Source organism: Macrosteles quadrilineatus, unplaced genomic scaffold (assembly GCF_028750875.1).
Source record: "Macrosteles quadrilineatus isolate MER2022 unplaced genomic scaffold, UCM_ALF_1.0 Scaffold_3__2_contigs__length_128488019, whole genome shotgun sequence".
Classification (NCBI taxonomy): Eukaryota; Metazoa; Arthropoda; class Insecta; order Hemiptera; family Cicadellidae; genus Macrosteles; species Macrosteles quadrilineatus.
Window position 1 is genome coordinate 62,560,375 of NW_026542596.1, and position 16,144 is coordinate 62,576,518.

Below are 16,144 nucleotides of genomic sequence, written 5' to 3' on the forward strand. Positions count from 1 at the left end.
TGGCTTTGGTAATTAAGTATTTTAGCTTAATAAAACGCCTAAATAGTAATATTTTTATTACTCAGGGACTGTAGTGATTCCTTTTGACCCGAGGTACAGTTTTACGATCGAGGCAAAGCCGAGGTCGGAAAATGAGCGAATGGAAACTTTTTGCCCTTGGGGTGAACACCGATGGTGGTGAACTATGTTTTCGTCATATTGCATAATTAATTAACAAACTAAGCTAGAAAACAAAATAATTGTTGTTGTGTAAAGATAACCTCTCAAAAAAACTTCCAGCTTATTTTCAATTCTGCTGATGCAAATAGCCAGCTGATTAGTGATTCAATGGTTTCGTCTATTACAATTGTGTTAGTGTAGGGCCTACACATTACAGACTATCGATATGTTGAACTATTTAAAGAACAATAAGCTACAATCGATCCCACAATCGATGCATACTTTCGATACATGCGATTGCTTACAGTCGAAATCTATAAATATAAAATCAAATGTATGTTTGTTTGTATGTATGTATGTTTGTTTGTTTGTTTGTCCTTTATGGACTCCGAAACCGCTAGACAGATTGTAATGAAACTTTCAGGCATTTATACGGGTACATAGTTGAAAGAGACATGTTGTGAGTATTGGCCCTGCCGTTCGTCTTGTCTTGAACATAAAGAAAATCAAAGTACAACAATTTTTGTAGAATACGCGAGTTTGATATCCCATGTCATCGACTGCGAATTTCAAACATTCTGCAAAGAGGTCTGGAGACAGTAAGACGATAATGATGTCATTAGACGTCGGTTCCCTGTCTATAAAACCGGTTTTGTGTGTTTTTTTTTTATAATTAACCTTTTCCTCATTGTCTTTATTTTAGGGTACATGGTACATTTTACTTGTTTATTTAGTAAAAGATGTTAAGCATAAGTTTTATTTGGGAACTAGCCGTTAATCATACCCGTCGCAACGGGAAGGAGCTGTGGAAGGGAATAGTTATTTGTGTACTAGTCAACTAGTGGAATGATCTCGAGTGCAGTGCAGTAAAGGCATTTTGCACTCGTGTTACACATTATATTTTTCCTACAGTCATTATAAGGCATATAAATAATTAGTCTTTCAAACACCATACAACACGTTTTTAGGTTCAGCAGCAACACAAATAGGTGCCCTACCCCCTACCTAGAGAAAGTAGTCCCCGGTCCGTATCCCTCCGCTATTTTTTCCTGCCATGTGCTCCGCGACTTGAGAAAATAGTAAAACAATGCTTTAAAGGTATTTTCTTGTTTATTAAGATCGTAGGAATGTTTTAAAAACGTTTAAAAGAAAAAGTCCAGAAAGTTCAGAAATACCGAAAAGAGAACATCAACTACAAACACGAAATGACAGGTTAAATCTTAGTTATAATAGTCAATCAGCTGCTCATAGTATTATTATCTTTAAGTGTTGCCAACCTATTTCCAAGCGTACACGGATTACGTGCATAATAGAACCACGCTGTTTTGTGTTGTCTCGTTGGAATCCTGATGTGCGCCAAAGTATAAACCGTACGACAAAGTATACATATATGCAGCAATTAGTAGTTTTCTGTACTATAAACAGTACCGGTACAAGGAAGCAAACTTTGTCGGGTGACTGTAGGAAAACATTTTTGTTTTTCAAATATATATCATATAAAATAGACAACGAACATCGATTCGACGAACGTTCGAAAATCGATTTTAGATACAAAATAAAAAGCTAGGCTTACAGCACGTACTGAAATAGATTTGTTAAATCCAAGTGTTGAACGAATGGGAAACACTGGAACAGCTGACCGTAGTCGTAATATCACTAAGTGTTGCCAACGTATTTTCAAACTTGTACGTATTACGTGCCTAATAAAAGCACACTGTTTTGTGTTGTTTCGTTGGAATACTGGAGTGCGGCAAAAGTAAGTAAATGCAGCAATTAGCTACTTTGCGTGCTACAATAAGTTCAAGAAAGCCCGCTTTGTCAGGTAAACTATAGGAAATAAGAATTTACTTGAAAAACCGAGCTATCTTTAAATAATGCTGCCCCAGGGTACACTGTGTAGCAAAAAGTAAGTTAGTTGACATTGGCGAAATACAAAATATATATGTTTATCCGAAATAATTCTCCCGTTCCAAAGTTCGAGGCATTTAGATTCACACTCATCATTGACTACCTACACTAAAATAGCAACACACTTACCACTGACTGAAAAACAGAGGTAAAGTGCGTACAACCAAAGCAAATGACTACCGTACTTGAATTTCGGTTGATTTTGGTTACATTGAGTATTAATATTAATGGTAGCATACAGTAGGAACCTGCTTGGGGGATAGTTCTTCAGGGCCCGGGGGCAGCCTTCCGGTGACTCATTTTAGTACCTATACGGTATTAAAGCATTGTTCATGCGTCTAATGATTAAGGAGCAGAAAATAAAAAAAGTTTATTTTAAAGGTTTGCTGTGGCAGGGATATATTTAAAATTCAAATTTAGGAAAAAATATTTTTTGTATACAAACTACACTCGGCTAAATTGGTGGACCTGAGACCACACACCTAGTTTATATTTTTCATCAGTCCATTAAATCTGGATATGAATACCCCAAAAAAAAACTGGATTTGGATTTTACAGTGGAATGCAACAATGCAGCAGTTTGCCACGGTTTGGTGTCGTCAACAAATTGATAAATAGCAACACGACAAGATATACTATTAACTTTTTAGGTAAAGAAGAGGGTAACTATGATCAGAGTAATCTAATGACCAAGTTAGGTCGCCATTTCAACGTTAAAGGATTTACGTATTAAAAAATACAAACGTGTTTGGATATCGACAATAGATCGCAACAGAACCAGGGGCTTGATAGTAACCACCAACAAACTGTTTTTCGAGCCAGAAAACCGTCAAAAATACCAACTAAACGAAAGAAAGTTAATAATTTAAGCTGTGGTTTGTAAAGTAATGATTTCATAGAACCACTCTCATATAGTACAAAGTCAAAAGGTATAAGCATGTTTAATTTGTATTTTGCTGCACTTTGACTATGGGCTTGGGGTTTCCCGCCTTTTTTAAAGGGTCCCGTTCGTTTAGTAGTCTTTGAATTTTGAACTCCATTACGTTTGCTTTCATCTTTCATCGTTTCATTTTTCGTTTGTTGTTTATGTCAATTGTCTTGTCAACTGTTGACAGTGTTTACTTTTTGAATGCTCGTAACTTAGCATTGACTTTATATTTAATCTATGTGATTAGGATGTTTGACGACATAATTAAGATGTAATTTCTTAATTATTTTAATGAAACCTAAGTATTTCACCTACTGTACTAGAAATGTCTACCTCAGGACTTGGTCAGCGTATTGAGGTTAGTTTATTTATACAATAAGCCTATTTCTAGCCTAGTGGTTTCACCCTGTCTTACATTTTCAATTAACTCATTCCTGTGTCTTACTCATCCTGTATCACCTCAACACAAGATGTGGTATTTTTGAATTGGTAACTTAAAAGTAGTTTTATAATTTAATTCCTTAAATTTAGTTCCTGACTAAAGGAAGCTTAAAAATCTAATTCCACCCCCACCCTTTTCAGAGGGTTGTCATATTTAGGCTGAGAATAGGCGAAACACATTAGGCCTAGATAGATTCTGTGGAGTCAGGAAAGGATAAGACTAGGACATTTCCTATTTGAAGCTTCCTAGCTTCCAGTGAAATACAAAAAAGTGACTTGTTTAAGTTAGGTTGAATAAGCAAGCATCGATATCCTAACTTATAGGCCTAACACAAACTAAGTTAAGAATGCCCAAATGATCACTTAAGGCTGCGCTCTAACCGTCTGGCGCGCACAAATCCAAAGGTTTTGGTTCTTACTATTTGTAGCCCCAATTGTGAACCGATTTAAAAGATCTTGGTGTCATATTTTTCGTTAAATATTGTTGTAGGTCCGGCGCTTTTTTTATAACGTTTGGATATTTTAAAAAAATGTTGGGCTATAGGGTTAGTTTGAAAATGTTTAAAATATGCGTAAGTTACAGGTATTTTATCTTAAGTTTTAACGCATCCAAATAATTTTTAGAGAAAAAATAACAAACGGGGGAAGTGCAATAGATTCTTAATGACAAAAATCTGCAATAGTTTATTAAAAGGTTTAAGGATATAACGATGCAATGACCCAGAATCAAAAGGCTTGCAAGCGCTCTTCATGGAGCTGTTCAATGCAATGATATAGGAACATCGGCGTTAAGCAACAACGTATTGAGAAATCCGAGCTGAGGTAGAGCGCACCCTTAAGTTATTTTCGGTTTTATATAGAAGGCAACTAAGATATTTGGTGGTGTACTTGATTTTGCTTAGCAAAACCAACTCATCACAATTCCTTATGGTGACCAGTTGGAGTTAACTTAGGCGAGTTAGAATGTTTTGTAAGTAGCCTAAAACCGAACTAAAAGTAGTGAAAGTTAGGACTAAGTTATTTTAAAACATTTTTAGAATCTAGAAATTTTACTACTGTGAGAGTCCCTTATTATATATTGTATTAAGATTAGTGATTATTCTGGAACACCATGATGTAGCCCATCCCAGGACAACCTAAGAACCTTACATGTATAGCCTCTGTCTGACTGAGTTTATTTTTTATTCCAGGATTATGATGTTCTTGACTTACTGGGTAAAGGAGGCTTTGCTTCTGTCTATCGAGCAAGATGCAGAAAGACCTTTATGGAAGTTGCCATCAAGATGGTAAGTTTTTTTTAATACGGATATTTAAGCCTGTCTTCTTTTTTTCCTTAAAATGTAATTTGTTATTATGTCACTGTTGTAAAAATGGTGTAATCCATACGGTACTGTAGGAATACAAAAAAAAAAAAAAAAAAAAAAAAATTAAAAATTAAATAAAAATAAATCCTCTAATTATTTAACTGGGTTTAATGACTTACTATAGTGTAAAGTTTGAGATGTGCTGGTAGTAGTTTTTATTGGGTTCAGAAGCTTGTGAATTTTGCCATTTACACAGCTAGGTCTATGTTTGATTCAAGAGACCCATAGAAAGATAAATAGGAGATACGGTGTTGTCTAGAATAAAATAGACTCACACAATAAACTAAGCCTGTTATTAGTGGTGAATATGTTTGCTAATTCTCTACACATCTAGAAAATGTTGTGTGTGTCCATTATCCCAATTAAATTACTTTTCAACACTCTTTAAGCTAATTGTGTTTTATTCTGTTTAGATTGACAAAAACCTGATGTTTCAAAAGAAGATGGAGAAACGGGTTGTAGAAGAAGTAAAGATTCACTCCCAACTGAAACATCCTTCGGTTTTGGAACTTTACACTCGCTTTGAAGACAAGAACTATGTTTATTTGGTTCTAGAACTAGCCCACAATGGAGAGTTGCACCGTTACATGAAGGCCAACAACATTGTCTTCACTGAAGAACAAGGTACCGTAGGAAAACTTTCAAAAAGGATACACTACAAATTAATTGTTCAGCATAGCTAGGCTTATCAATCTAAGGTTAAAGTTCAAAGTTCATTTTTGGGGATAATGTTTTTTGTTGTTTAATAAATTGTTGCGGACATTTTCCATCTTGATTACTTAGGGATTCTTAATGCAAAGGGGATGTTTTAGGTGCCCAAAGTCATAAGAATTTTTAGTCTGAAATGCTTTCTTGACGCTGTTCATACTCAATGGTGCACGAAATAGAATGTTTGGATGTTCCTGAAATTGTTAATTGGGTAAAATACAAAGATTTTACTCCTGGTGTTAGTAAAATCTTTGTATTTAACCATAGACAAAAAGAATTAAATATAGACTGTCAGCCGTGCTACGGTTACCATGGTTACCATAGGTTGTGGCGCACACCGCTTGGAACGCCGTGTAGTTAGCTACGTAACTACATGGCGCTCCAAGTGGTGTGCGCCAGAACTAACGGTAACCGCAGCACAGCTGACGGTCTATATTTAATTCTTTTTGTCTATGATTTAACTAATTGTGATAACAAATGTCCGCAATATTTTTTTTTTTTATTGATGCGTTATTATGCGCCTAATGGTTTTTTTAAAACGCTACTAATTTATTTATTTATTTAATATAAATTGTAATAGAAATTTTACAAAAAAGAGTAGAGGACTGTAAAATTAGAAATTGACAATTAATTTTTAAACAATAATTTCTTAAATAACAATCCAAGGGTGTCCCATGAGTAAACCTTAACTAACTTAGCTACCTTCTCCACATTAACTAATATTGTGACATTTTTGGTAGCCTATATGGCTTCAGGCCAGGGGTTTTAAAAGGATTTTGTACTATTTACTTTATATAGAAGTCTAAATGAGTTAGAATCATTTAGGCCTATAGGCTATCTTTTTGTATAGACTACCTAATAGTTTTGCTTTATAACATTGAGTGCTGAAAACCTATAAACATGCGTTCGCCAATAGTGGCGAAGCCCCGGCGCACCACCGAATCAACGAACACAATTGGCATTCAAATATTTCAGTCTGACGAATCACAAAAGAGCAGTGATGATTGTGCTGCATTTACCGAGAGTGGGCATAGTTCACTGAAGCACCAAAAGGTAGCATCACTGCCTGGATTCAGCCAGCGTCTTTGTAATGTGGCTTGAAGAGAAAAATCCCCAAAACCGGGACAAAAGCAATGTCAGGCGGAATTTTACAGAAATCTTAGTAACAACCTACACCTACCTAAGCTTGCAAAAGCTACAGGCTGGCAACGATTATAACGTTCCCGGGCAATGGCTGAGTTCATACTGAATTAATGTAGTGGGAGTGGCGCGACTACATCTATAGATGTTGGCCGATAGGAGCGCTTGTGATGCACTACATCAATAGATGTAGTCCGCACTCAACGTGTTAAAGATCAGAACTATTTCCTTACCTTTTTAATGTGATACTGTGTTTTGGAAATAAATTATATATTGAGGCATTAAAAATATAAACTAGGCCTATGACAGTACTCTATAATTTACTTTGTGGTAAATTTATGTTCTCTAAAATTGAAGGAATTTTTCTTATGGGAAAAACAATTATGCTTTATAATATTTCTTTACACCAAAAAATCACTTAAAAGTCATGGATTTTTATTTAAGAGGACCCAACCATACGCCTTCTTTATACAGAGTTAGTCTTTCAAGAAATAAGATTTTTTACTAGTTATGTCTGTTGTAGCCAAGGAGATCCTAAAGCAAGTGGTGGATGGTTTGAGATATCTTCACTCACACAACATTATCCATCGAGACATGACTCTCTCCAACCTCTTGCTCACCAAGGACCATCGAGTGGTGAGTTCAAACCTGCTGGGCAGAATGAGTATTTATTTTACGTGTGAAATGCACGCAACTTGAAAGTCTAATCACTTCACCTTGGCCCACTAAACTTGCTACCAAAATATGAGATCCATCCCAAAAGCATCAAAAGTTTTGGAGTACTAACAATTTAAGAAATTGATAAAACTTTCATGGAAACTCGCAGACTTTTTATTTACTCCACATTACATTCAGACTACTGTTTCATTAGAACGTTTCTTGGATATAAAAAAAAAAATATATAAGTTACTCAAACAGTCTCTCAATCACAAACGCTTACCTTGGGTACTGTTGAAATACTCATACAGCCAGGCCTACAACTTCATCAAGTGCATGGTAGTCTACTTGCTAAAATCAATAACAGTTTGCTTTGGCTTGACTTTTACTCCATGATAGTTAAGACATCATAGTACAGTTTGTTATGATTTTTATCAACGTAGGGGAGAGCGGGGCTAAACCGTACAGCGAGGCTAAACTGTACACCCATTTTTTTGGCCTAGAATTCAAGTTAGGTGATTCCGACAAGTGCTGCTATCAGCAGCAGAATGCGCAAGTTTACAGTATCTGCATCTTTTTGCTATGTGTGCTAGTTTCAATGTTTCAGTAAACAAACATGTTTCTACTCACTTGCTTCTAATTTTTGTCCAGTACTAAATAAAAAGTTAGTGAAGTACCTAGCTTTTATCGTAGTTTATTAACTGTGAGATCATAATAAACTACATCCCTTAAGCTCTCTTTTGGTTATTAGCGATGATTGGTTAAGTAAAAGAATTTGAGTTTATGCTTATAAATTCCCACGAGGGACAGATTGGGGCTAAACCGTACAGCTCTGGTACAGGGTGCTGCTGATGTTCAGGGTGGGTCCATTCAGCTTACAGTGCTGCGGAGTCTGCAGAGAACTACATTTGTGGACTTGTTATTCTTTCTTTTAATTTTGGGATGAAATTTTATAACTTTTTCATAAACTTAATGTTTTTCATGAAATTTCTTCTAAAATGTTTAAATTGTTACACACTGTTTCTTAACTACAACCCCCCCCATATAGTAACTTTATATAGTAACTAGCCACCATACCAGTGCTTCGCAACGGGAAGAGAACGCTTAAGAGAATAATTATTCCATAGATCTGCTGTATGTGGATGAACTTATACTTAATCCTAAAAGTATTGACTTAAAATATTAACTGGCTACTTTCGTTTCCCAGACATTATGTTTTGGGAAATAAACCATAAAAATTCAAGAAATTTTTTTTATAAACATTTTGGGAAAAAAATGTAATAAGTTAATGAATTACGCACTTAAAAAATAAAACACCTTATTCACATACTAAACATAACTGCAAACAACCCTACTTTGACAGTTCTAATTTTGTATCACAGCTACTTCGTTGAAATTAACAACTTTACAGTTCATAAATTTAGACAATTAATAGTGCTGCACCCTGTTGGTACATTTTGTAACCTTTTAATGATATTGATCATCACAAAATCAAATTGTTAAGTTGAAACAGCTGTTAAGATTCTTTAATTCCATCTAAATATGAGTACCTACTCATAAAGTTAACATGGGAAACTCCAGAGCCACTGGGGCGGAGCCCTTTTCACGGATCTCCACCAAACTTCACACAAACTATCCTTGAATAATACTTAATAATGCCTGAAAGTTTCATTACAATATGTCGAGCGGTTTTGGAGCCCATAACGTTCAAATATATATATATATATATATATATATATATACAAACTTCCACTTTTATAAATATAGATAAAAAGTGTTTGTACAATAATTTGTTGCAGTACTTATTGAAAATGCCTGCCTTTTGTTATTTGTAATAGTCATACTACAGATGATGTGAATGTTTATTTACTATCAGCTGTCTGTTTTGTCTCCAATATTGTTCCTTGTCATGAAAACATTAATGAGAAATACATTTGATTATTTTATAGTTTAAATTCGTTTTTCGTCGTAGTTTTGCTTAGATTATCCCTAAACACCTCCACTTGGGAGAATAATTCAAGAGGTTATGGGCCCAGCATCGTACTACGTACACGGTAAGAACAATTTATACTGACGTATTTTTCTGTCTCAAGAGTATTATTTCTTTGGTATATCTTTCGATCGAGTTCGTCCAGCTCTACAAATGGAATACGTGAAAGGTATAAAACCATTGAAAGGAGCAGAAGATTGGCCGACGTGGAAAGATCGAGTGTTGGACGTTCTAGAGATGTTCGACGCGGTTGATATCGTCGAGGGAAAGAGAGAAAAGCCTACCCTCTCTGAGCCTCCGACTAAAGCCGAAAGGAAGAACTTCAGAAATTCAACAAATCCACGACTCAGGCAAAAATAGTTATTCTCAGTGCGTTAGTGATGATCTACATCAACGTATTTCCGGAAGATTATCAGCTAAGGAAGCGTGGGACATTTTGATCGAGCAGTTCGATAACAAGGCAGAAGATCAGTTGTTTCGTCAGTGTTTGGATTTCTTCAGTATGGAATGGGATGATACCAAGGATGCCCCGACCGTGCTTTCAAGATTGAAGAATCAAAACCGCGAATTTGCAGCTGGCCTCAAAACGCGTAACATCCAAACAGTCAAAGATTTTCTTGAGCTCCTGTTTGTGTCAAAAGTGTTACACATTTTGCCGAAGCGTTTTGAATCGTTCAAGTCTAGCTACTTACTTATGAAGGCAAACGAGAGCAAGAAACTTGAAGATGTTTCATCTGCATTGATCCTTCATGAGCGTAATGTTGCTCCTACTTCAAAAGCTGGTGACATTCTTAGTGCCACAAACAGCGGTGGTCAGAAGAATAGGAAACCAAAGGGTGACACTTCGTGCAAATACTGTTCGGGGAAAGGTCATTGGATTCGCCAGTGTTCAAAATGGAAAGCTGACGGCAAGCCTGCGTATCCAGCTCGAGGTAACGGCATTAGCACTAGTTCAAAAATGAGTGACACTGATAAGAAGAGAACGAAGGGCTCGCAAGTTAATGTGACCGACAACCGAAGTGCGCTGATTTCCATCAGCAGTGACATGAATATCGTGACCACGAACGACCAGTGGTGGATCGACAATGGCGCTACGCGGCACATTACGTCAAATCTGAGTTGGTTCTTGGAGTACAAACCTTTTCCTGCAAACTCGAACGTAACAGTAAAGGCGACGGGAAAGGAAGTTATAAAAGCTCTTGGCAGTGGAGTCGTTGAAGTAGCGAACTATGAAAATGGAAAACTGGAAACGTTTACACTCAACGATGTCTGGTATGTTCCTGACGTTTCTCGGAACTTAGTGTCCATTCTCGCAGCTCATGATCGAAACCCTAATAGCAGGTTTGAATCGACTAATACCGAGTGTTGGTTCACTATTAACGAAAAAACTGTATTCAAAGGTACTCGAAACTGTGGTGGAACTTTGTATCGTGCCTCATTTCACACAATTCAACCATCTGAGGTTTGTGCTAATGCAGTAGAAGACAATCGAATTCTGCAGTTATATCATGAGCGCTGGGGTCACATGGATCAACTTTACGTCCGATCGATGCTCGAATCCGAAATGGGTATCAAAGTGCCAGCCAACTACGAGATCTGCGAACCGTGTCAGTTCGGAAAGGCACACCGTCTACCATTTGGAACACGAGAACGCCCATCAGCCCCCGGTGAGTTGTTATCCGGTGATGTTTGCGGCCCGTTTGACCCATCCTTTGGAGGTCGCCGATACTTGATCGTCATAAAAGACCACTTTTCAAGGTACCGATACTGTTTTGTCGCAAGGGAAAAATCTGCTGTGAAGGAAGCGTTGCGTGAAGTGTTGTCTAAAGCACGCACAATTGGTCATCACGTCAAAGAGTTTCTCAGCGACAACGGTGGTGAGTTTGACAACGCTGAAGTTCGTCAAATTCTCAGAGAATATGGTGTTAACCAACGTCTGACAGCGCCGTATACACCCGAGCAAAATGGTGCTGTAGAGAGAGAGAACAGAACAATCGTCGAAATGGCCCGTACCTTCAAGTATGCCAATCCAAATGTGACATTTCCTGCAGCGATCTGGGCTGAACTTGTCATCACTGCTGGCTACGTTTTGAATCGTGTGGGAAAGTCAGCAGTTGCCAACAAATCACCTTTTGGGCTCTGGTTTGGTCAAAAGCCGAGGATCAAACAACTGCGAGTGGTCAGCTCAAAGTGCTACGTCCATGTTCCTGTGCAGAAGAGGCGAAAAATGGACAAGAAAGCTGTGGTTGGTTACCTGGTTGGATACGATGGCGATGAACGATATCAAATCTACGTCCCAGAGAGAAGAGATATCGTAGTCTCTCGTGACGTCGTTTTTCACGAAATTGTCGGAGACTGTGACAAGAAAGTTGAGTGGCCCATCAAGATTGAGAAAACCAATGACGTCGAAGAAGATTGGCAAGAAGTTGAAGAGACTATTGACGAGCCTAGTTCTCCAGTAAAGGGTAATAATGCGCCTATACCGACTGAAGACCCGTCAAGTAGCAGTGATAGTGAAGATGGAGAGTTATCCAACGATCCTGCAACTCAGCACTCGACTCGGGAAAGAAGGCAACCCGAGTGGCTAAACGATTACGTCTCGTCTAACTTTGCCGAAGTTCTTCTTGTTGACGATGAACCTAAGTCGTACACTGAAGCCATCAGTTCAGAAGATCGTGCTGAATGGAAAACAGCAATGGACAAAGAAATGGCGTCCATGCATAAACACGGTGCATGGGAATTGACCGAACTCCATCCTGGAAAGAAGACTTTTAACAACAAGTGGGTCTACCGAATAAAGCGCAATCCTGATGGAAGTGTTGACAAATATCGAGCGAGATTGGTCATCAAAGGATGTGCGCAGGTCTCTGGTATTGATTATGCTGAAACCTTCAGCCCGGTTGCTCGTCTGGAGGTCGTTCGATCAATATTGTCCATCGCAGCTGTTGAGAAGATGGTTCTACGGCAGTTTGACGTCTCAACTGCGTTCTTGTACGGAGACGTTGAAGAAGAGATTTTTATGAAGCAGCCTGAAGGATATTCAGATGGGACCAATCGTGTTTGTTGTCTCAAACGCAGCTTATACGGCCTGAAACAGGCACCTCGATGCTGGAATAAACGGTTTGACGACTTCATGAAAAGCTTAGGATTTCGACAGAGCCGTGAAGATCCCTGCGTCTGCATTTGTCCTAGCCCTGCTGGAAAAATCATTGTTGCACTCTATGTTGATGACGGATTAGTCACAGCGACTAGTCAGACTGAAATGAAACGAACCCTATACCTCAACCAAGACTTCAAGTCCTGCAAGAAAATCTTGTACTCTCGGAGTGACTATGCAAATAAGGGAAAGTGTTGAAAATGCCTGCCTTTTGTTATTTGTAATAGCACAGATAATATAACCCTACTACAGATATCTTGCTGATGGCGGCAACGTGCTGCGCTAGGACAGCGTAGTTTGCCCGCCAACATCTAGGAGCGCTGCTAGCACTGCACACCACGCGGGGTACGGGGGCAGAGGAGAGACAGGGTAGTTGAGGAGAGGAGAGGTGAGGGTAGCGCCTCTGCTTCTGTCTCCGTTCCTCGCCAAAAAATCAAGAAGTGCGGTCGCACTAAACTGACCTACCCGACACTACTGAGTACACCTACACCACGCACGCGTGTTGTTGAATTTTAAGCCTTGTTGCCGGGTTTAAAAATATCAGTACCGTAAAAGTTATTTTGTGATAACGTTATTTGACTGTGATATATATTCAATTAATTTGTGTGTTTTTGTATTGTATGTAGTAAGTTAGAGTATGTATTTTTTATTTTAGTATTTTCATTCTTCTATTCATTATGTCAAGAACAACGTGCTCGTACAGAAACTGTTTTAACAGTTCGGCAAAGTTAAAAGGTCTTAAAATGTTTCGTTTTCCTCGAGATTGTATGTTATCACAACTATGGATTAAAAATTCAGGTGAGTTGAGTGTATTTGTTGCTGGAAAACCATTTGAAGTTATTAAAAATTAACAACTGAAGTGAGGAAAGAGCTGTTAAATTTGGTTTTGCAAACGTTTTTTAAATTATATTTTCCAACGCTATTATGCTAACCTATTTATATATCTATATCTATATCTATCTATACTTATTTAATACGTAAGCAGGTTTTGTGAATTGTGAACTGTCAATAAGTTTGCTAATTTTTTAACAGTTTGCTAAAAATAATCTTTGATCCAAATCTTTTTAAAGTCATCAGAAATTATGACTATTATTCGTTTAAAAATAACACATGTAACACTTCTTAGCAATTGCTCGAATTCGAGCAACAGGGACACTAGTACTTAGTACTTATTTAATACGCAAGCAGGGGTTTTCTGACAGTTACACCTCCAAAACTACTAAACCGATTGACATGTTTTTGGTGTCAATGGAAAAAGCGTAACATGAACTTGTGCAGGAAACATTATTTTAAGGCGGGTTACACCCCGGTATCTGCGACATGATGTCGCAGATATTTTTTGTGCCTGCGACATGCCCCTTTAAAACAAACCTATGTTAACTTATGGTGTCACAGACGCGTGTCTCGAGCGAACCAACCGGTCGGTGTTTGGACAGACATGTCTCTTGTCTCTTGGGCCTGCGCATGCGCAGAATACGTTTCTAGTAGTTTTGGCGCTTTTTTACTTAATTAGTTGCCTTATGGTGTGAAATGTAGTATTGTGATATTAAATGCTTCAATTGACACCATTAGGAAATTAAAATGCTTAACCTCAAGTTCAAAGTACTAAGGCCTAGATATATGTGGTAAATAATTGAATACAGTACTGTATGTATTTTCAAAGACAAATTGTTTATTTGATAACGAAATCATTTACGAAAATAATATTGCTAGTAACACGCAAAGAAACAGCGCCGCAACCACATTTCGTGTCCTGAACCACTGATTACGAGTAGAATGAAGTATTTTTATTTATTTATTTATTCATTAATGCACGGCAAACGCCATTTTACAAGAGAGCTTAGTTGACATTGATTGTCAACTGACATTGAGTATGAACTGTTTCAGACCAGCGAGCGTCGATGTGTTAGTGTTGTGTTTGTAGTACCGGTATGTGTGTGTGTTGACTGGTGTGAGGGATGGGGAGCAGAAGGGTAGGTGGTTGCCGGGGGTGGAAGTGATCTGACGCCGCGCCAGCGCCGTCCTAGTGACTCATCGACGCCAGACAGACAACGCAGTATGCTCATCCTTATACTCGCTCCGTACAATTTCATACGGACCGTTATCATGATTCGTAAACAGTATAATAACAGTCAGATAGCATTCATTATTTCACTTTGTACTTTCTTAGACTTATAAAAAAATATACCGGGTGTCCACAAAGTCTTGGTCTGATTTAATAGCTTTGATGTACGAAAACCATTAGAGCCACACTTAACTTGTATGCCTTGTTTTGAAGGGAATTTAATCAAGTTTTATTTAATAAAATTGGTAATACCGTAACACAGCTGATTGACAACAATACAATCATGATTCAATATAATAACAAATCAGAAATGGTGAGTTTACAAAAATGGTGAGGAATCACAGTTTGTGTTGTTGTTTCACAAAACCCAATCCCCTATAGCAGTTCAACGACTATCCATTTAAGTGGGAAGGTTAATAAATATTTATCCTACTATTACTCGTTTTCATACCATGCGGTTTCCTTATCAGACCAAGACTTTGTGGACACCCGGTATATGATTTTCTTTTGTAATTTGCGAATTTTGTTTCTTTCATACTAAGCTGTCATTTCAATAATAAAAACTCACCTCAATATCTTTCCCGTAGCAGCAAACCTAAACAGTACTCACTAAAATTAATGTTATTTCAATAAAAAGTAAATTTGAAAATTTTTAGGGAATATTTGACTTGAAATCAAGCCGAGTAAATGGAAATTCGCTTAATCTGCAAGTTTGCTGCGGCGGGGGTATTTTTTCTTACACACACTCGAATATTTAGAAAATTACCAATACGTCACTAAACTACTGTATTTTTGTAGGAAATACTGATCTCATTGGACAGTCTCCAATGAGACTTAATAAAATTAAAAGACTATGCGAACATCACTTTAATGGGGAAGACATACTTCCTAATGGCAGGCTAGTTTTCAATGCTGTTCCCAAATGTTACAATCCTTCTACTGACTTCACTTCAGGACCAGCATGTGTTTCCCCGCTAGTTATCGCCAGTACAAGCTCTGGATCTCGCTACTCAATAGAGACGAACCCTCCCGGGAGCTCGAGCCCGACAACCCCTTTGAAACGTCCACATCCTGCTGCTACGTCTACCGAAGCTGGACCAACTCCTTCAAAAAGACTTCAATTAGAACCACCTTCTCCATCTCCTGTGGTATTACGTCAAGCCACTACTCCTAGAAAATACCAACCATCAACTTCGTGCAATTTATTAATTTCACCACCGCCATTTGAATCTTTCAGTAACCTCCAGTCACCTACAGTAACAACACCATCGTCTAGGTTTTGGATATCAAATGCATCACCGCAAGTTGACAACTCTTCTTCCCCAAAACGCCAGCCACAGACCTCCAAGAAATCTATCAACCGAAATTTATTTTCAACATTACCGTCCCCTTCTAAAAAAATTTCAGCTTTGAAAAAAAAACTTGCCGTGAAAAGAGCAGCTATATCAAGATTGAAGCAATCACTGTTAAAAACAAAAAAAAGTATTGAAGACATCATCTACATTGCATAGTGTACCTGTTAAAAGTGTGGAGGGATCTATCCTTATTAATATGCAATTTCACAAGAAAAGACTGCCTTGGAAAAAAGAAGAAAAACGCGTTGCCACATCTCTTTATCTGAGGTCTC

The 16,144-nt window shown here is 37.8% G+C and overlaps 1 protein-coding gene across 1 annotated transcript in view; it reads left to right on the forward strand.

Annotated features, from left to right (window-relative positions):
- Positions 1-3,189: 3,189 nt before the first annotated feature.
- The window catches only part of LOC128990718 (serine/threonine-protein kinase PLK4-like), a 38,987-nt gene continuing 26,032 nt past the window's right edge, over positions 3,190-16,144 (forward strand). The window contains exons 1-4 of the mRNA XM_054413252.1: positions 3,190-3,353; positions 4,627-4,722; positions 5,214-5,424; positions 7,172-7,284. Coding sequence (XP_054269227.1) covers positions 3,321-3,353; positions 4,627-4,722; positions 5,214-5,424; positions 7,172-7,284 — 453 coding nt within the window. The 5' untranslated portion in view covers positions 3,190-3,320. The remainder of the gene's footprint in view (positions 3,354-4,626; positions 4,723-5,213; positions 5,425-7,171; positions 7,285-16,144) is intronic.